Source organism: Terrapene carolina, unplaced genomic scaffold (genome assembly GCF_002925995.2).
Source record: "Terrapene carolina triunguis isolate 2854851 unplaced genomic scaffold, T_m_triunguis-2.0 Scaffold58, whole genome shotgun sequence".
Taxonomy (NCBI): Eukaryota; Metazoa; Chordata; order Testudines; family Emydidae; genus Terrapene; species Terrapene triunguis.
Window position 1 is genome coordinate 111021827 of NW_020664409.1, and position 21308 is coordinate 111043134.

At 51.9% G+C, this 21308-nt stretch overlaps 2 protein-coding genes across 2 annotated transcripts; one reads left to right on the forward strand and one right to left on the reverse strand.

Annotated features, from left to right (window-relative positions):
• Positions 1-133: 133 nt before the first annotated feature.
• TIGD5 (tigger transposable element derived 5) lies at positions 134-2458 on the forward strand. The gene has a single exon (XM_024216651.3). The coding sequence runs from the start codon at positions 367-369 to the stop codon at positions 2173-2175; it is 1809 nt and encodes a 602-aa protein (XP_024072419.2). The 5' UTR covers positions 134-366; the 3' UTR covers positions 2176-2458.
• A 12977-nt stretch (positions 2459-15435) lies between these two features.
• PYCR3 (pyrroline-5-carboxylate reductase 3) lies at positions 15436-21232 on the reverse strand. The gene is made up of 5 exons (XM_026659997.1): positions 21224-21232; positions 20777-21022; positions 19132-19344; positions 18406-18498; positions 15436-16677 (listed from the first exon to the last, which is right to left on the reverse strand). Exons 1-5 carry the CDS (start codon positions 21230-21232, stop codon positions 16495-16497), a joined length of 744 nt encoding a protein of 247 aa, XP_026515782.1. The 3' UTR covers positions 15436-16494.
• Between the last annotated feature and the right edge of the window lie 76 nt (positions 21233-21308).

Here is a 21308-nt window from a genome sequence, read left to right on the forward strand (position 1 = left end):
CGGGCAGCCCCCCGCATGGCCTGCGGGCAGGACGCGCTGCTGCTGCGGCCGCCGGCCGCCGGGGACCCCCCGGCGCTGGGCCTGCGGGAGCCGCCGAGGCGGAGACGCTCCCCGGACGGGACGGGCTCCAGGCGGCCCCGGGGGCGACCGGGCGGCAGCAGCAGCAGGGCCTCGCCGGGGCGGGAGGAGCCGAGCCGCCGGGAGCCGCCGGTGGAGCCGGGCGGACGGAGCCCGCTGGAGCTGGAGGAGCCGGGCAGCAGGGAGCCGTCCCCGGTGTGCCTGGAGCTGGGCGAGCCCGGGGCGGCGGCGCGGTGCCGGCGGGGCGGGGGGCCCCCCGGGCGGGCCCCCGGGGGGCTGTCGGTGAAGATGGCCTTCCGCCGCGCCTACTCCATCAAGGACAAGCTCCAGGCCATCGAGCGGGTGAAGAAGGGCGAGCGGCAGGCCTCGGTGTGCCGGGACTTCGGGGTGCCCGGCGGCACGCTGCGCGGCTGGCTCAAGGACGAGCACAAGCTGCGCTGGTTCCTGGACCAGCTGGGCGGCGAGGTGGGCACCCAGCGCAAGAAGATGCGCCTGGCCAACGAGGAGGAGATCGACCGGGCCGTCTACACCTGGTTCCTCACCCTGCGGCAGCACGGCGTGCCGCTCTCCGGGCCCATCATCCAAGCCCAGGCCGAGGCCTTCGCCCGCCAGATCTACGGGCCCGAGTGCACCTTCAAGGCCAGCCATGGCTGGTTCTGGCGCTGGCAGAAACGGCACGGCATCTCCAGCCAGCGCATCTACGGCGAAGGCGGTGGAGGCGGAGGGGGGGACCCCGCCGCTCCGGGGACCCCGCCGCTCAAGGCGGAGCTGGAGCCCGGGGCCCCCTCTTCCGCCTTCCCGGACCCTTCGCTGCTCCTGCCCCTGCCGCCGCCGCCTCCAGCCGCCGCGGCTCCTTCGGACGGGGGAGGCTACGGGGACGAGCAGATCTACAACGCCAATGTAACCGGACTCTACTGGAAGCTGCTGCCGGGCCAGGCTGGGGAGCTGCGGGCCCATTCCCCCCGCCTGCAGTCTCCCCCCCGTCGGAGGCTGGTGGTGAAGGAGTGCGTCACCGTGCTGCTGGCTGCCAACCTGACTGGCTCGCACAAGCTGAAACCGCTGGTGGTCGGGGGGCTCCCAGACCCACCCAGTCTCCGGCACCACAACCAGGACAAGTTCCCAGCCTGCTACCGCTACAGCCCCGAGGCCCGGCTCGGACCTGCCCTTCTCCGGGCCTGGTTCTTTGAAGACTTTGTGCCAGGAGTCAAGCGTTATCTGCGCCGCAGCTGCCTCCAGCAGAAGGCGGTGCTGCTTCTCAGCAGCCCCCCGCCACCCTCCGGTGCTGGCCCAGAGGAGCCACCCCAGCTGCAGACCCCAGATGGCTCCATCCGAGCCCTCTTCCTCTCCAAGGCTGCGGCAGGGGGCAGCTCGGCTGGAGGGGGAGGCCGTATCCCAGCCCCGCTGGAGCAAGGCGTGGTGTCCGCCTTCAAGCAGCTCTACAAGCGGGAGCTGCTGCGATTGGCCGTGGCCAGTGGGGGAGGCGGCCCGGCTGGGGGGCCCGGCCCAGCCGGTGGTGGGAGTGGCCCCCTGGACTTTGTGCGCTCTTTCCTGCTCAAGGACATGCTATACCTGGCTGGCCTCTCCTGGGACCTCATCCCTGCCGGCTCCATCGAGAAGTGCTGGCTGCTGGGGCTGCGTGCGGCTTTTGAGCCCCAGCCTGGGGAAGAGGAACAGGGGGAACCACTGGGTGGGGACAGCAAGGTCTTCAGTGATCTCACCCACCTGGCTGCCCTGGCCTATAAACGCCTAGCACCTGAGGAGGTGGCCGACTGGCTGCACCTGGACGATGCGGCGCCAGGCATGGAGGGGGAGGATGGGGAAGGGGATGGTGGGGATGAAGGACCTGGAGGCTGTGGCGGGGATGAGGATGAGGAGGTAGCAGGGGTGGATGCAGGCGGTGGGGGGGGCAGTGGAGTGGAGGAGGGAGGGGATCCCCCACTGCCCACGGCCCGGGAAGCCATCAGGGGCTTGGAGACAGCGCTACGCTGGCTGGAGAGCCAGGACCCCCGGCAGGTGGGACCACTCAAGTTGGTGCAGCTCCGCTCCCTCATTAGTATGGCCCAGCGGCTGCACCAAGGGGGTAGCTCAGACTCATAGGGGGTGCGAGGGGGACTGGAGCTGGTCAGCCACCTACTGCTGCACCTTTGGGGGTGTAGCCCCACCAAACTCCCATGGGATGGATGGGGACTAACCCCACTCTGCAATGGGACTGACAATGGGGGACCCAACCCCCCCACCCATCATTGCTAGGGAGTGGGGTCTAATACCTCGTGGGGCTCAGATGTCCCTCCCTCTGGGGCTACCCCCTGTCACTGAGGGGTAAGCCTACTTCCTGGGGCTAATAAGGGGGGATAACCCCCCATAAAATGCCATCACTTGAGGGCTATTCCTCACTCTAAACATCATTGGGAGGTGCTATTCCCTACTCATGGAATGTAGGGGGATAATTCCCAGCAACATCACTGGAGGGCTAATCCTTACCCCTGACATCAGCAGATCCCCCCCCCCCCCCCCCAACCCATGGGGCAGAGGCAGGGGGACCAATCTCTGTATCCATTGTCGCTGCAAGGAAGGGGCTTACCCCCATTCTCCTGGGATTGAGGGGAAACTAACCAACGGCCCTGAGAAAGGCTGAGGCGGGGGACTGGACATCAGTGGGACAGAGAAGGCATGCTGCCCCCTAGCTTGACTGAGAGGGAGGGGATTCTCCCTCACACGAGTGGGACTAATGAAGATGGCGGAGCTGTGAGATGGTCAGCAGTAAGAATCCTGCTGTGAGGGGAAGGGGACATGCATGGCTACACACCGCCAAGAGAGGCTCTTCCTTCTCAAGTTGTAAAGAGGGAAAACAGATGCTGGGCAAGGAACGAAGCTAAACAGATAGCTTGGCTGCAGTCTCGCACGCAAAGTTCTGTGGAGGTGAATCCAGGTGGCGGCGGCAGCCTCACTCTCTTGACCCAAATCATCAATGGACTGTAGCTGCTACCAGGATGTAAACTGGCAGCCATGTGCTTGGGTATCTTTCTGTAAGAACTAATGTTACACTCTGGAGGGGGCTGGTCATTCATACCCTTCCCATTTGCTAACTGGTTGCTTGTTAAACTAGGGTGGGTTTAAAACTGGGGTGGGTTTTACATGCACTGGATTAGAACTGGTACGCTCTGGGCTGGGGGTACTCTTAATAAGCTACAGGCCACCCCGAGAGCTGGTGAGCTAATGTAACCTCCATGGCTACTTTATGTGCACGAGGGCTGCTATAGCTCTTAAACCATGGATACTTCAGACTTTTTAAAAATTAAAATACCATTTTTTGCCATCTTCTTATAGCAAAACAGTTAAGCCTGGTGGCTAGGAAGAGAACAAAATTCCCTTCAGCGGTGGGACGTTCTGCAGGCAGAAGATTCTTGGTTTTGCCTCTATAGAGGCTGTTATAGTGAGGCAGCTTGTAACCTGTGCTGCAGCTGGAGTGAGGCAGGAATTGGAGGGGCCCACAACATTTATATTAAAAAATAGAGGCACGAGATTCTAATTGGAATCTTTATTTTTTTTTATTTTGGCCTGGTTTTAAAAAAAATACTTTTAGTCTGGCTATTTAGCAAAAAATAAAAAATAGTGGAACAGTCCTGCATTGTGGCAGGTGGGGATGGATACTTAGCCATTTTTCCATCTCATAACTTCAGAGTCTAGGAAGATCTAATCAATTTCTGTTCCACTTGGGGGGGTGAGGGGGAGTTGGTAAATCGTCCCCTTAGCAGGATGTATAGTGAAACAAAATAGATTTTAATGTTACTTGTCTTCTTCAAATGATGTGGCAATTAAGCTTTTGATTTAACCCTTGAAATTGCATTAACTGTACATGATTCTCCTAAATTTGTTTCAATAGGTAAAGTCATCCCGTTACCTGTAAAAAAACAAAAACAAAAAAACACTGGCTGCTCTGAAAAAGAATCTCTTGAATTGTAGTTCAACTCTTGCTTCTGAGCCCATGAACTAATACTGAGACTTGTTTACAAAATAAAATCTCATAGCTTGAGACCAAGAAGAGTGAATAAATTGATACCATTGCCTTATAGACCTGGTTTTCTCCATTTGGATAATCAGCTCTGAATAGTGTCCTTTAAAACTGGAATTCCAGCTTCTGGTTTGGAGTAGCTTTATTAGGGACAGGTGAAGACTGCCTGCTAGCATATGAAAGACAGTTAATTTAGGAAACAATAGAGAGACAAAAACTACCACAAAACTGACAGGGTTCATGTTACAAGGAAACGGTCTTTTCAAAAAGATAAAGGTAAATTCCACTACAGTAATGTTAAACACTTAGATTACTGGAGCCATATGCACTTTTAAAAAAGATCTGTCTTTATTTTTGCTGTTCAATTTGCACTGTCTTCAGAGCCAGTATATGAAAATAGTCCAATCAGTTTCAGTTTTCTCACTGTCACATACAAGCGTATGGCAGTGTTTGAGTTGTGTACGCTATGGGAAAGTTTTAAGTTACATAATTACACTGATTTACTTACTTTGATTATTTAAAAATAATTTCTATTACGTTTTGTATTTTTTTTTAACAAAACTTAAATTTTCGCCCTAAGCTACCTATATCACTTGAAAATAGGTCAGCAATTTGTATATTGCTGAAAGATCTCCTTTAGTCAAACACTAGTCTTTGGCTCAATACAGAGGTAATGTGGTGAAATTATATGGCCTCTCTTATACTGGAGATCAGACTAGGTGATCTAATAGTCCCTTTTTGGCCTAAAATGTCTGTGAATCTCTATGAAGATTTAAAATGTCACTCTTTGAAGGAGAGTTGGAATTCTGAGAGACAGTGATTTCTCATGTGGAGCTTCATATGTCACTTGGGGATGGGGGAAAGTTTCCACTTAAGCCTAAAAATTATGAACCAACTACAACTTCTGGTTCCAAAGGACTAGACTGTTAGGAAGATGGAAGGAGGTGAAGGACTTGAGTCAAGCTGTTGACCCTGTGGCAGGTGAGCTAATCTCTGCAGTTACTAATTTCCTTTATTTTTGAAATTAGCGTGGCTGGTAAGTGAAAAGTGACTACACAAACGGCCTTGATGGGATCCCTGTTTGTCTTTCAGTGACTCCAGATAAAATGTACGGTACCCAATTGTCAAGTAAAAAGATGTATTTTATAAGTACCGGTGCAATAGACTCTCTCAGGATCTGAAAGTCAAGCAGGGTTCTTACTTTGCATCATCACAAGGAATAAAGATTCCAGAGCTGGAATTTATTTGGCAAGTCTGTTGATGATGCATGTGACAGAGTAGACGCCAGCTCTCATGAGCTGCTTTATATGCATATGGCTAAGAGGGGTAGGCATGTTTATCGGAAAAGTGATCTGTTAAAGGATGAGCCATTAACTACAAAAATCAGGAGTAAACACGGCAAAAAAGTAAGTAGTACCTGGTTCAAAAAATAATGTAATTAGAACAGATTTCCTTAAATCAGTAAGGATTTAACTTCAGTTTTTATAAACATTTTGCTAAAAGCTCATTTTAAAAGTACTCCCCCTCTGTCTGATCAGTGTCATTACGGGAACCAGGAAAAGATTATTAGGAAAATACAATGAATGCTTGGGACTCGGGTGGACTGTTTCAAGGAACAAAACTGATTTCCTTTGTTTCCACTACTGCAAATGGAAAGGCCCCACCCTAAAATTTTTAGTTGGTGTGAGCAAAGTGTAGCTCAGAGCTTGGCAAGATGGAATATTACATGCTGGGACATGTAGTCTCTGGGTTGAGCCTCATAAAAACCACAGTGGCTGTAAAATGTTCTTTTTATGTAACTTAGGTTCATCCCTCAGCCTTCCAGCAAGCTTTCAGTGTTAGTCCCAGTTGGGCAAAGTTTGAATAGCACTGGGACATATCTGTATGGAAACTAGGGGTGGCTAAAGCAGCAAGCTGAAAGGTGAAACAACCATCAGAGGAGCAGCGAAATCCACTGGAGGAGAAGATTCAAGAAGTTAGGAGTAATCAACGGTGCCATGGCTTTCAGAGGCTTAGGATGGTGAGGATGGAGTAAAAGTGTTGTGATTTTGGTCTGGACGAGAGCTCTGTCTCACTGGTGTGTACAGGGTGGAAGCCAGTTGGAAAGTCAAGGATCAAATTGGAAGGTGATGTCAGATCTTATTAAAGAAATCTGGAAGCTCCTATGTGAGAAGGGCAGGAGAGAGTCAAAAGTAGCAGAATGAGCTGGGGCTACAGGTGGGATGGAGGAGAAATGAAAAAGCTGGCAGAATTAAAGGAAGAGAGTAAATTTGTAGTGGAGGAAATCCGCATAGTCATGTGACTTACCCCAGAGATGATTAATACCGCCTGAACAAGAGTGGAGACAATGGGAGTATTGGTTGTTGTTTTTTAGCTGCCAGGTGGCTCAGAGGAGACCTGAGAAGATGCTATCCCTGCCCCAGAGATCTGACCATCTAAATATTTGCTGACATGAAAGAAGGTGACACAGAGGTGATGGAGTAAGGGAGGTACAAGCTATACCATCACACTGATAAGCCATGTATGTATGTTCACAATTAGGGAGTATAGAAAAATAATGGGAGCTCATTTTAGCATGTTGGTGAAGTTCTGTAATTTCTAGATAGGCAACAATCTGGAAACTTTCTACTGTTTTTAAGAAACATAAATAAATAATGGTAAACTTCAGGCCTTGTATGTTTCATCTGGGAACCTACTTGTTTTGAAATCCTTGGTGATGAGGCTTATTTTTGAGTGGCCAGCTGTGCTTTGCAGTACTAGCTGCTGTAAAAGACTCCCCTGCAGCCCCGCTCCCAGCCAACTCCCTGAACAAACACCCAGTCTGGCTGATTGTAGCAATCTCATTCTGACATGTATTTTTTCTGCCATTCCCAACAGAGTCTATTAGTTACTGCTTCCAATGCTGGTCTTTGGGAATTAATAAAGCCATCAGTCAAGTGAAAGGTGTTTTTTCAAAAATTTTGTTATACTGAGAGAGAGCTGGTGAGCTGCACAGAAACAACACTTCATAAATCCATGATGACCTCCTTGTCCTCCCACTCACATACACAAATATCCTGGCATATTTCAGTGTGTCACCTTTTGGGAATCGCTGCTTGGGTTGCTTCGGGCCGAAGTGTCTACGCTTCTGTGTTGATGCTTCAGACTGTCCAAGGAGCTGCTGCCCCTGAAACGGGGGTTAGGGTCTGTATCTCCCAGGCATGCTTTTGTCTCCCAGCATGAAAAAAAATCCTTGTATTGTGTATGGGGGAGAGAGGGTGAGAAGAGAGGAAAACGGGATGGTATTCTCCCACGTTACTTCCACAATTCCAGAGTACTTCGCTGTTTCTGTTAGGATGATCAGCAGCAAAATAGTTCATTAGACAGATTCAGTCACTGGCGGGGCCGAGTGAATGTTCACACCTGTTTTTTTAATATCCTGTTGATGTGCCACATAACCTTGCAGCTGCATGCATCAATTTTTTTTAACTTGTGCTGCTTCTCCACCCTTTTAAATCTGGTTGCCATCTCAACATTGGCACAATGAGTCATAGATTCCAAAGTCAGAAGGGACCATGGTGATCATCTAGCCTGACCTCCTGTACGTCACAGGCCAGGGAACTCCCACAGAATAATTCCTAGAGCAGAGCTTTTACAAAAACATCCATAGCGGTGCATGGTTGCGATCTCAGAGCTACTTTTTCAGGCTGTCGGTATTGCAGACTTGGTGTGACAGTGGTGTGTTGGGTCCCAGTCAACGTTACTGTTGCAGTAGTAAGGGCTGTGGTGTAACGCTGACATCTCAAAATTTTGCCACCGAGTGCTTTGGATATTGGCAGTCTTTGGAGGAGTAGCTTAGTGGCAAACAGATTTAGTTCTAATATGTTTATTACCCACTGGGAGGTTCATCCAGTGTGACTAGGGGCTGCTGCTTGATGGTACAGAATAATTCTCAGAGGCTGAAATGTAAGGGAGGTGTGTTGCAGTTCCAGTTATGAGGACCTTGAAGCTCTTGGTATGGGTCTATCATGAAGGTCTTTTGAAACACAGTTTAACTCCGTCCCCAAGAATAACCTCTCCCTTCCCCAGACATGGAATGGGAAGGCCTCTCGTTTGTCATGTATTTCACCCTGTGAAGCACCGAAGTTCAGAATTACATAGCTAGGAATATTCTGCCTAGGAAGAGACTGGATTGTCAGAATCCAAATGTGATCTGGTGGAATGGGGAGTGGTCCGGTCTGGGACTGGGAGTCAGGACACCAGGGTTCTAATCCTATAACTGTGGCGGGGGACGGGGGGACGGGACACTGGAATCTTAGGTTCTGCACCAAACTCTGGTAGGGAGTGTAGGCTAGTGCAGGGCAGGGGTCCGAACTGCATTTGTGGCTTTAGGAGGCAGTGTTGTCCGATCAAATGATTAGAGTAAGGGAATGACAGACAGCCAATCTCTCTGCTTCCCAGTAGGAAAACATGTCTGTGTTGTTTGCTGGGGAGACCCTGGAAGATGCACCTCATTTTCAGGAAAGTCTTGGGGGCGCAGCAGCCGTGTCAGCTCATTTCTGTGTGCCCCAGTACCTCCCAAACAATGCCCTAAGCTTGCTTCGAAACAACCATTGAACTGTTGTATCTGGTTTGTACACTGACAGTGGCTCCTTCAGCTAAGAGACCAAAGCCTTACGACAAGTAGATGCTATTGAGTATAATACCTGAGTGTTGTACCAATGATATTTAGCATGCAGAAAGAGCTTTTCATATTCAAATTGTTCTACAAACCTTAACTAATGTAATCAGTGCAACTCTCAGAGAAGGAACGGAGCCTAATTGAGGTTTGCGAAATGCTCTGAGATCCTCTGGTTCAAAGCGGGTCCTCCCCTTGATGTGTACACAGTTCCCATGGAGCAGAGGGTGCATGGATCCAGTTGCCCTTGCCATAGCAAAGCTTCGGGATAAGCGAATGCCCCTTGAGGGCACGAACGGCTCTCTGCTCCAAGCCCATTGCAATGGGAGGAGGCTGCCTGAGGTCGCTGTGCTTTGGATTAGGCCGGTAGCGATGGGCAGGGATGTTGATGACATGCAGTGGCTGGTGTTTCCATGGAGTCTGTAGCCCTCGGAGGAAGCTTGGCCCTCAGAGGGAGAACAGCAGCTTTGTGGGGGACTAATGAAGCATTCTGGTTCTGCTGCTGAGGATTATGCTCTGCTCGGGGGAGATGGAAAAGGCCAGGCAGCTCAAGCCCATCCCCCTGGCAAGATTTGGTCCCCAGGCAGAGCATATCCTATCCTTGATCTGGGTTGAATGTCATATACCAGAGGGCCTAGGAAGATGCATTTCTCTGGCATCAGCTTCCTCCCTTTGCTAGCACCACACTGTCCCTCCCCCAACCCTCCCACTCCCTGCAAGGCTGTATTTTAATGCTGATGGGCCACCACCTGCTCTCCTGTCAGTTGCAGCAGCTTGGCCCCCTCTCCTTCCTGGCAGTGCTGGCCCCTGAGGCTGTGTGTGTGTGTGTGCGCACAGGCATTGTACCTTCCCTCTTGGGGCACAGCAAGAGGCTGGCAGGAGCAGTAGGGTTCAGGTGCTGCTGGATGAAGTGGCAGGGGGCCTGCTGGGTCAGCCAGGTGAGACTGGCTGATGGGGAGGGTGGGTCCATATGGTGGACTGGAGCATTAGGCAGGCTGGAGAGGATGTCATAAGAGAAAGCTGAAAATCCATCTCAGCTGACCAGCTTCACCACCTCTTGTGAGTCAAGGCCACCCAGGAGAAGAATCTATGGGCCATCTTCTTTAGGGCTGGCCCGGCCCCTTTTCTCTCTTCCTACTCAGTTCAATGCCACTTTCACAGCCAGGGGACTTGCTGCACTGACAGAAACACAGATTTGGGAGGTACTGATAAGGAACCCACAAGCTTCAGCAAGTGACTGCCCTTCTCTGCCTCAGTTTCCCCATTGTAAAATGGGGATGACACTAAGCTACTTCAGCAAGGATGTGGGTGGAGCAGAGACTGGGGGTGTGAGCAGGAAACTCAACCAGGTAGAGTTTAGCCTTTCTGCACTGGAAACCAGATGATCGTAATGGGCAGGAGCTCTCTTGATTCACAGATTCTACGGGCCCAGTATGTCCATCAGGTCCAACCTCCAGCAGAATGCAAGCCAGAACATTTCACCCAGCGATTGCGGAAGTCGAGGGAATGATTCTTTCCCTCCCACGTCAGTGAGCGCTAGTGAGCCCAAAAAGTTGTGATTGAACTTGCAGCATCTGTCTACACACTTCTGTGTCATGTACAGCACCTTGCACAGCAGCAGCACTTCCCCCCAGAATTCACGGTGAAGTTGATCAGTTTCAGGCATTGATGCCGCCTTGGTTTCTCCTGTTCTCTGCCTGCAGCAGGCCTCAATTTAGGCTTCCCAGGCCTGAAAGGCTTTAGTTAGACCTAAGTTATTGGGGTCAATATAGTGGGAACGACGTAAATATGTAATAGGGATCAGACTCGAGGGTCCCTTCTGGCCTTAAATGCTGCAAAAGAAAGGTTTGTTAGTTTTAAAATCCCTTGGTTCAGTAAAAAGGGGTTGCTAGGAATGCGGAGGAGAACAGATCTATCCACACCTGGGACGATCGTGTCACTCTAAGGCCTGGTCTACACTGGCGGGGGGGGGGGGGGGGGGAAAGACCATCAAAAGCACGCCCCAAGGGCGACGTATCTTAGATGGAATTAAAATTCCTTACTTCGCGTCATGGCGCTGGATCAACGGCTGCGGCTCCCCTGTCGACTTTGCTTCCGAGTTCAGCAGTCGACGGGAGAGCGATGGGGGATCGATTTATCGCATCTACACTACATGCGATAAATCGATCCCCGATAGATCGATCGCTACCCGCCAATCCGGCGGGTAGTGTCGACGTACCCTTAATCAACAAACCGCTTCCCCTTAGCAAAAGGTGTTTATGGCTCTCCCCAGGAAACAGAGCTGTTCCTCTCTGAAATACACTTGCTTGTGTAACATTGCAAAGTCCTGTGTAGCACGTGCCATAAACCAATTTATTAGCTCTGTGCCTTACAAGGGAAATGTAAATCATCACAGCAGCTGATTGCCCCCGCCGCAAACCTCAGGATTTTATGTGCTCATGAGACACTTTTTTATTTAGCTGGGTGAATTTTCATTCAGCCCCAGGGCTGGGATATAAATATCAAACTCATTCTAACTGCTGGTGCTCCTGCCAGCCAAGAAGGGGAATATGCAATTATACCTATTTATAGCATGTGAGCCCAAGGCTGCCGCACAGTGTTTTATTATGAAATGAAAGACTTTCTATGCGCGCTTTGGGCAGGAGTTCCATTGACTCCCGCCCCTCCCCCTTCTCCCTGCACCCCGGTGCTTTCCGATGCCTCTCACTGGAGGACATTCAGTCTAATGCAGAACAAGAGAGGGCCTTAAAGCACCAGCTACCTCCCTATGTCGGCGGATCTCCAGGGCAACGCATTCCTCCCCAGCTGAGTTTGGCCTGCAAGCTGCTCTCCAACCCCTACTTGCCATAGAATCTACTGTTCCCATTTACTGCTGCTCTCCCGGCTTTCATCTCCGCACTTTGCAACCAGAGATCACTCCCTCCTTCATTCATTATTATTTCCAGGGCAAAAAGGTTCCAGCTGAGACCAGGGCCCCATCCTGCGAGGAGTAGAACTGGTCAGTTTTGTTGGAAAATGCCAATTTTGCAGAGATGTAGTGGGCTGACGCATTTCCAGTGAACCAACAAGCAGGGTTTCGGCAGGCCGCTGGTAGGTCTCCAACCCAGTCGTCTGGTAGACTGCGGGGCTTCCGGGGTCCCTGCCACCGAGCAGGAAAAGTGCCACCCCTGGGAGCTCCAGTTGGCACCAGGGCTCTCAGCGTCCTAGGCTACCCTTCCTGCAGCTATGGACCTTGACTTGTCCCCCGGAGTAAGGATCAGCTGGCTGCTCCAGTTCACGCGGAAAGATACTGAACCAAAACAGTTTGATTTTGCTGCAAAATAAAAAAATCCAGACTGTCCTTTTCCCTGGGAAATGTCATGTTTTTGAGTTTCTGTTCCAATTTGGAACAAAAACTTGTTCAAGAGGTCAAAGAATTTCTGAGCAGAACTGAAATTCAGAGTTTTGACCAGTGAGGAACTGCACTGCCACACAATGAGAAACAGTCCCTGCCCCGAAGAGCCCACAATCTAAATAGACAAGCCCGATGAAGGGTGGGGAAATGAGGCGTGTTCTCCCCCTTGGACAGATGGGGACCGGAGCAGCAGATTTGCCCTGGATTACACAGGGAGGCTATGGAAGAGCAAAGGATTGAACCCAGATCTCTCCAGTCCCTGCCTAGCACTTCATGCACCCGCCCATCCTTCCTCCTTTCCCCAAATAGTCAATGTGAGTTTTTAATTGGGGGTGTGTGTGTGTGAAACTTTTGACTTTAGTTTTAAAGACAAAAAATTAAGACCTTTCCCCAAGGGTCAAAGAAAATAATGCGGGAGCCTAGAACCTAACAACCCCAGTGATCAAGTGCCTTACAACTAAGTTTGGCAGAATTCAAGTCTTCTGGGTTTTGTACCATTTCAGTGGGTCATATCAATGTTTAGATTTTTAAGCATTTCCCCCCCTAATTTTTATCTATTTAAATTTTCACATTTGTGGGAAATCAGTGGGGGGCAAGTTTCAGACAGTAATTATTTAATGACCATAGATGTTGAGCTTCAAAAAGCGAGATCTGCATAACTGTTAAAACCCGTTTTGTGAACATCATATGTTAAAATATACAAAGTAAATATCCTTAACTCAGAGACTAACAAATGTATTTGAGCATAAGCTTTCATGGGCTACAGCCCACGTCATCGGATGCCTAAAATGGAACATCTAGTAAGGAGATATATATACACATACAGAGAACATGAAAAGGTGGGAGTTCATGTTCTCTGTATGTATATATATCTCCTTACTAGACGTTCCATTCTATGCATCCGATGAAGTGGGCTGTAGCCCACGAAAGCTTATGCTCAAATAAATTTGTTAGTCTCTAAGGTGCCACAAGTACTCCTGTTCTTTCTGCGGATACAGACTAACACGGCTGCTACTCTGAAACCTGTCCTTAACTCAAATTAAAATAAATTCTCAGGCAGAATTTTCTTTTTACTTTGCCTGTCAGTAAATTTGGATAATGGACAGAAACGTGTTTGGTGAAATTGACAATTAATGATAGTTACCGATAAAAAACAAACCCTTCCAAACCTCCTTATAAATACCATGATACAGGCACCTCGTTAGCCTGACACGCCCTTTAACCACACATCAAAGACAGCAGACTATCAAATACTGCCATGCACATGTCCCTCTGAATGAGAAGACTTCAGCTCCACAGCCCATTCACCACTCACCCTCGCTTCTGAAATGCAGCCAGCCAGCGCTGATTAATACTTTTCATTCATAAGATTCAGGGGGTGGGGTGTTGGCTTACACAGAAAATGACCTTTTCATAAAATAAATTTCAGCAGGAAATATCGGTTTTCAATGAGGTTTTTATTTGGGGGGGCGGGGAGATCAGACAATATCCCCAAATGACCCTGTTTTTCAATGAAAACCTGAAAATATTTGTAGAAAAAATGTCAACAAAGATGAAAAACCTTACAATTCCTGACCAGCTCCAGGTGCAACCTCATGGGAGGGGGAGGCTGGATGGAGGGGGATAGAACCTCATCCTGTCCGGCGCTGTTCTTACTCTGGAGGTATCGCTCCTCCCGCCCCCCAAAAATTCAAGCTCCCTGCAATTCCCCCTCTCGGCGGCCCGATCCAAAGCTCACTAAAGCCAATGGAAAGATTCCTATTGACTTCAGGGGGCTTTGGAGACTGCCCTACACAGATTCCCCTCTCTCCTCCTGAGCCAGTCCCTCCAGCATCCTACCTCCTGTATCCTTTATTTCTTTCCCTCACGCCGCTCATTATTTCAACCTGAAGCCAATTCAGGGTCCTGCATGGGTGCTGCCTGCACGGCCCTGAAGGGCTGCAAACGGGGGTGGAACAGACGGCTGGCTGCATGGCTGAGAATTAGCCAACAGAGAGGTGGGTGGCACATGAGATGGGAACTGGCCTTGCAGGGACATCGGTTCAGGCCCCTAAATGGAGGCCCGGTCCATATCTGTGTCATCCTCCAAAGCCATAGGAATGTTGCATGACGCCACCTGCCAAGGTGCATTATGTAGCTGGAGTCCCAGGACCGTGAGCTTGGCTGACAGATCCCGGAGGGAGCAGTGGGGGAAAGCCGGGCAGGCAACACATTTCAGAGCCATTTGGAGAAGGGGCACACAGAGCACATCCTCCTCCCCTGGGCCATGCATTGTGCTGGGGTCACAGTTGGCACTGAGGGGCTGGTAGTGCAGCCAGTCAGAGATTGCCAAGAGCAAAGGCACTTTCTACTTCTGTTTGCAGCTCACCACTCGGCTTAGAGCTGGCATTACCTACCCACCCCACACCAGAGCAAACGGGGGTCACAGATCAGGAAGGATCTTCGCTGCCCTGCTGTGGGTTCCCCTGCATGAATGTGAGAGGGCTGTTAGCTCCCTGCTGGGACCAGCTCACCGGGCAGGGGTGGGGTGGCGGGCCTCAAGTCTCAGGCTGCCAGATGAGACAGAGAGGCTGAGCACTACGCTCTAATACCGAGCTGGCTTGTGTCACTTTGCCATCCCGTGCCTCGGTTTCCCCAGCTGTAGAATAGGGACAATCATGCCACCCAGCCTTCAAGAGCCACAGAGGGAAAAGCACTCCATGCACTAGCTTGTGATGGCCAAAGTACGTGGGTGCGTTCTCCGAGAGAGCAGGTAAGTAGGTATAGTTGGGAGTGGAGTCTTGTGCAGCCGGAACACAGCCCTACAGGTACCTCTGCATGTCATCGTTAACTCTTTCACTGCTGAGCATTTTATCACACATCCAGACAACGTACTGTTGGTAGATGGAGTGGCTGACAATAGGGCAGCGGAGCTGTCGGTCGAGGTTTGCTGGCATGGGGAGATAAACTTTGATGCCCCCGCCCAACCTACAATCACCGCTGCCCAAAGGAGGGAGGAGATAAATTCCCTTTCCCCCTTCTAGCCACCAGAAGACCCAGTTACCCACCTCCCTCCCTGGTTCTGTCAATACAGCACCAGGTTTCACCGAGCATTTGGCGGGGCTGTGGGGGCTCCCTGACTTCGATTTGACAGTAAGCCAGGGACAGTGTGTAGTGATGGATTTGGCGCTGCAGCAGAGTGGAGGAGCTACTGTGCATGGAGGATTTGTACCAACCCCCCTTATTGAAAAGGCTGCAGCAGGAAGAGGGTTAACACAACCTACAGCCATGGAACAGCTTCTTTTCCGCTTGCGACGCACTCTGCCTTAGACTGACCGCTGCTTGCCCTCAGGCCAGGGGCCAGCTTGCATGGACTAGAGCAGGTGGTGATGCCGTCACCATTAACCCTTTAGTTAGCAGAGGAGCCAAGAGATCAACAGACCTTTGGAGGGCACAGTACAGCTCTATTTCACCGCCCACTGCTGGCACACATGGCTTCCTACGCCGCATGCCAGCTGGGGCTCTCCTGGGACTGCCGGTGCAGCTGTTAACAGGCAGCTGGAGCTTACGGTCTCTCCCAGGCCCCTGCTGCTATGTGTTTCCTACCCACCCACCAGTGAAAAGAGTCAGGAAGACAGGGAATTCCCCCCTCACCCAGGCACTCAGAGGGAGCAGGGGCTGCTGGAACCTGGGGATTTGCACCTCCCTGCTAAAGGGGGAGGGAAGCTGCAGGCTGCATTAAGGCTCCATGAGCCACCACTCCCCAGGAGAGCATCCTATAAACCAGCACCTGCTCACACCGTCCCCCACCAGACCAGACACACCGGCACATGAGACGCTGGGTGGATCGGATCGGCACCAGGTTTCCACGACAGCCGCGTGATCATTGCAGCGTGCAGACGGCAAGCCTGGTGCCAAGGCTGCCTTCGGAGGATGGGCACCATCTCTAAACAAAGGAGAGCAGAAGAAGCCAGGACTCTGGGCCAGCAGCTCCCACGTCCTGCTGTTGTCATTATTTATTAGGGACCCACCGTCCGGAGAGAGCACACAACGCGTATGGAATGGCTACGAGTGTGAAGTCCCCACAGCCGAGGCAGGGCTGGGCCAACGCAGGTCAGGGGACTGCCAGGAACACAAGGGGACCCTGCCTCACATGTGGGGAAGCCATGTCCCGTGGGGAAGGACTGGGGCTAGAGGATATCACTGGTGACCTGGAGCTGGGAATCCCTCAGGCAGGAAGAGAGGCACCTAGGGAGGGAAGAATGGGATCTACATCCGCTGGACAACCTGGGAAACTTCCTTCCATCACGGGACGGAGATTCCATGTGGCTCAGACAGGCCAGGCAGCCTGGAACACTCCGCCCGGCTGGGCCCCTATCTCTTGCCCAGCTCGCGAGCCCGCATGGTTGCAGCCTCCACGGCATTCATGACGGTGGCCCGCAGCGCCCCCTTCTCCAGCTCGTGCAGGGCGTGGATGGTGGTGCCGCCAGGCGTGCAGACGTTGCTGCGCAGCTTGGCCGGGTGCTCCCCTGTCTCCAGGATCATCTTTGCTGCTCCCTGCAAGAGGAGGCGGACTCAGAGAAGAGCGGGGTGGGTGGGGGGCTGTGCCTTAGCATCCTATAACTGTCCCAGCTCTCTGATTTGGGGAGCTGGGGGAGGGAGACCATGCTCCATCCAAACTGCTCCCTTCCCAGGAAGAGACGCAAGCGACTTCCCCACTCTCCCATTGGCTCACTCTGTGGCCTTTGGGAACAGAACCCAGGTCTCCCAACCTGGGTGCCTTGCTCTGATTGCTAGACAGCACTGCCTCCCATTGTTATACATGGTGTGAATGCCATTAACACAAGAGTTAAGGGGAACCAGGTCAAACTCTCGTCATAGTAATGCAGCTAATGTACCCCATTGTAAATTCATGACCTGCTTCCTCCAAGGGGTAGAAAACCTGCCTTACAATGATAGACTCACGGAGCTTGGTCTATTTAGCTTAATGAAGAGCAAGTTAAGGGAACAACAAGGAGTCTGGTGGCACCTTAAAGACTAACAGATTTATTTGGGCATAAGCTTTTGTGGGTAAAAACCTCACTTCTTCATGCATCCGAAGAAGTGGGGTTTTTACCCATGAAAGCTTATGCCCAAATAAATCTGTTAGTCTTTAAGGTGCCACCAGACTCCTTGTTGTTTTTGTAGATACAGACTAACACGGCTACCCCCTGATACTTGACAAGTTAAGGGGTGACTTGATCACAGTCTATAGGTACCTACATGGGGAACAAATATTTGATAATGGGCTCGTCAGTCCATCAGAGGAAAGTCTAACACCATCCAATGGCTGGAAGTTAAAGCTAGACAAATTCAGACTAGAAATAAGTCAGAATTTTTTAACAGTGAAGGTAATTGGCCATTGGAACAATTTACCCCAAGGGTCTTGGTGGATTCTCCATCACTGGCAATTTTAAAATCCAGATTGGCTGTTTCTCTAACAGCTCTGCTCTCGGAATGATTTGGGGGCAGGTCTCTGGCCTGTCTAAAACACAAGGTCAGGCTAGATAATCACAATGGTCCCTTCTGGCCTTAGAATCTATGATGGATGCAAGAAATTGGCCAGCTGGTAATCCACAGATTAAGGGGCAGCTGGCTCCAGGAGCCCTCTTCCCCAGTCTGTGCATGGGGATCCTACCTCTAGCCTGCATCCTGCTCCCCCTCTGTTCACATGGTTCTGGTTTCGCTAACTGGAAGGACTTTGGGGCAGTTACTGACTCTTCCTAGGTTTGTCCGGTGCAGCTGCAACCACCTCCTCCCTCTGGTGGCCATGCTAGGACAGCCAAAGAGGCTTTGCTTCTTCCAGTTCAGCCCCATCACGTCCTGGATGAGTCCCCAGGACTGACTGCAAGGATTCTTAAGCAGCAAGGCCCCTACGGGTCCCAGAGGAGCCCTTACACACTTGGCTGATCACAGCTCAGCTCAAACGGCAGAGTCCGTCAGAGAAACTAAGGGGGTAGGAACCAAGGTGTGGTAAGACAGCAACAGCTAAGGAATTACTGGAAAGGCAGATGGAGCCGCAAGGCACAGGGGCGATACAGGAGTTTTCCTTAAGACTGAGAGCTTTTCCTGGGCACTTGCTGTATGGGCAGTAGCAGAGGGTGTTGCAGGCTGCACTGGGGAACCCAGGACTGGAATAGATGTCGGAACTGCAGGTCAGAAGAAAGGTGCATTGGGAGCTGATGGAGGGGACAGGACTGGGTTAAATGGGGGAATCTGAAGACTGACAGCAAAGTCCAAACTTACCAGCAGTGTCTGGGCTGCAATTTTATTGGCCAAGGCACTGGGCATGCCCATCTTCACAGCACCGTCTGCCAGGGCTTCAGCAAACAAGTAAACCTGGAGCAGGGAAAGGCGGACATTCAGGGAACAGCTAGATCTTACTCCTGTTGCTTCTGGAGGACAGGACATGGAGGCATCCTAGTACAGGAGCCAGCCTGGCAGTGCTGAGCCAGCAGAGCCTTCCAAACGCTGCTGGCCACCATCCTGATCCTGGCAGAAATCAGACGCCCATGAAGCTATAAGCAAGTTACAGGCAAGGGACTGAGGTCTCCAACTGGACTCCATTAGACCCCTGATTCCCAAGCCTCTATGGGCAACGGCACCAGTTACTAGACTAAGAGCTCAGCTGTAGCAGCCCCGGACCCCCGTGTGCTGTCTAACCGACCAGGGGCGCAGGCTGCCCCACTCTAAGATCACATGGTTTAGAGGCAGCCGAGGGTCTATCACGGGCATGAGCACACACAGCTCAGCAGGCACCAGGGATTCGTCGTTCAGGGAGAGAGGGGAGCCCAGGGTGCCCATCGGAGAAGCCTCAAGTGTCAGGACTGATAACTCAGAGCAATGCTTGGGAGTCGCTGTATGCAGCTGCAGAAAGCCCAGGGTGGAGGGAACAACCCTGCCCTGGCAGGGCTGGCAGACGATCAACCGGGAAATACCTGGGGCTGGAGGGCCCAGCACAAGGGCACTTACGTAGGCTACCCCGCTGCCACTCAGGCCTGTGTGGATATCGATGTAGGACTCAGGCGTTTCTTCACACAGCCCGCAGGCGGACAGCAGGCTCCTCAGCAGGGCGGCCTCCTGCTCCCCAGCACAGCTCCCCCGGGCAACCACCACTGCCCCCTCCTGCACCACGCAGGGCAGGTTGGGCATGACCCGCAGCACCTTGGTCCCAGCAGGGAGAAGCTGCAGGGAGAGACGGCCGTGATACTAAACCAGGAGAACACTGCTGCTGGTGGGGACAGGGGCTGGGAGACAGCCCAGCGGTCTCAACGGAGGGCGTAGTATGTGCCTTTGGTCACAGAGGACATGGCAGGCTTAACCCAGCCCTTGCAGTGTGTCCACATGGCAAACCCACCAGGCAGCTCAGGAGCTCAGCATGATTGCCAGGGGAAGCCAGGGCTGGGAAGGCCGAGGGGCTGAAGGTCAGGATTGAGGGGCATCGGCAAGGCTGTGCGGGGGAGGGGGGGTGTCCAGGACTGGGATAACAGGGGGGCTGCAGGTCAAGATAGAGGGGCACAGGGCATAATACTCAATCTGTGGCAATCATTTTACATAGTACAGGGAGGAGCGGAGGTGGGTGGGGAAAAACCATTGACAGCAACTTAGGAAGGAGGGTTTGCGGAGCCTAGCCGGGGTGGTGTGTGTGTGTGTCAGCTCAGCGCCCCCTGCTGGATTCAGTCTCTTCAGATACGTACAGAGAGGCAACAATTCAGAAGCAGGACTAAACAGAGAACAGCTGATTGATGACAAGAAACACAAAACCACCAGGGATCACGCTTGCTGGCTAGCACAGCCCACCAAGCAGGCCCATGTATGCCTGTGCTAAGCTCCAGGCCTTTGGCTCCTCTGCTGAGACTGGCACAAACTGACCTGCTTGCTGGCAACCAGTACATGGCGACCTGACAGGGCTGGATTAAGGCATAGGCATGATAGACCCATGCCCTGGGCCCCAGCTCCTGGAATCATGGGATTACAGCACATTTTCAGCTTTCACTTAAAAAAAAATAAAAGTCTCTAGCTCTCCTGACTGCAAAGGGAAGCTTGAAAACATTACCTGGGCATAACAGGTACAGGGACGGCTGCCTGAGTCTGCAGAGAAACTGGGACAATAGCTCTGAGAGGTGTGAACTGCCTCATACACCTCAATGGGCTGGATTACACCTGGAAGTAGCAAGCACCGCCTTTCCCAGAACAATACTCCATGTGTGGCAGAAGGGGAAGAGTACAGCAGGCCTGGCGTTCCACCCCAGCAGGCCAGGTGTAAGTACTGGGACACCCCTGGCTACCCCCTGCCTCTTTGGGATGGAGAGGGTAGCTATTCTTAAGGGATGGATGCCCCCTGCAACTCCCTCCCCTGCCCCCACACCCATTCCATGTAGGGGGGCAGATCTATGGCACATGGGGGGGGGAGCCTTGATCTGGCCCTGGCTGTATACACACTGGACTCACTGGAGAGCTGCGTGGATTTGGAGCGCTCTTTACCTACAGGCATTCTTCCTCTTATCCAGGCCATTGTATAAAAGCAAATATAAACCCTTCACATGTGTGTGCATGCCCCGGACACTCACAGTTTAATGGGGGGTGGGAGGGACAAGAGGGACCATCAGATACTCACCTGTTGCAGGGTCTGCAAAGTGACTCCAGCAGCCACCGATACGATAATGTGGTCCCGGGTAACGGCAGGAGCAATCTCTTGCAGGACTCCAGGAAGCAGGTGAGGCTTGGTGGCTAGGAAGACCAGGGTACAGCGCTGCAGCACCTCGCTGTTGCAGTGCGTCGTCCTGCAGCCCAAATCCTGCCGCCCAAGGAGATGGGACACGGTTAAAGGCTTGGAGAGGAAAGGCCGGCAGAGCGGGACAGGCTGGAATTCACCAGTACAACAGCAGCACTCAGCACCCGCCTGCTCTTAACACGCTTTGTGACATTAAAACTCAGCCCGGTGAGGTGGGGAAGGGCCATTTGAGGATCATTTCATCCGGTACTGGCATGCACTTTAAACTGCAAGGCTGGGGTACTGGGCTGAGTATTGACCCAAAGGGAAGGGCTCCCCCAGCTAATTCACCAGCACCATTTCCCAGGGCACCCGGGTGTTCCTCACAGGAATTTAGTAGCTTGCAGGATCTGATGGGATCACAACAAAGTGGCAT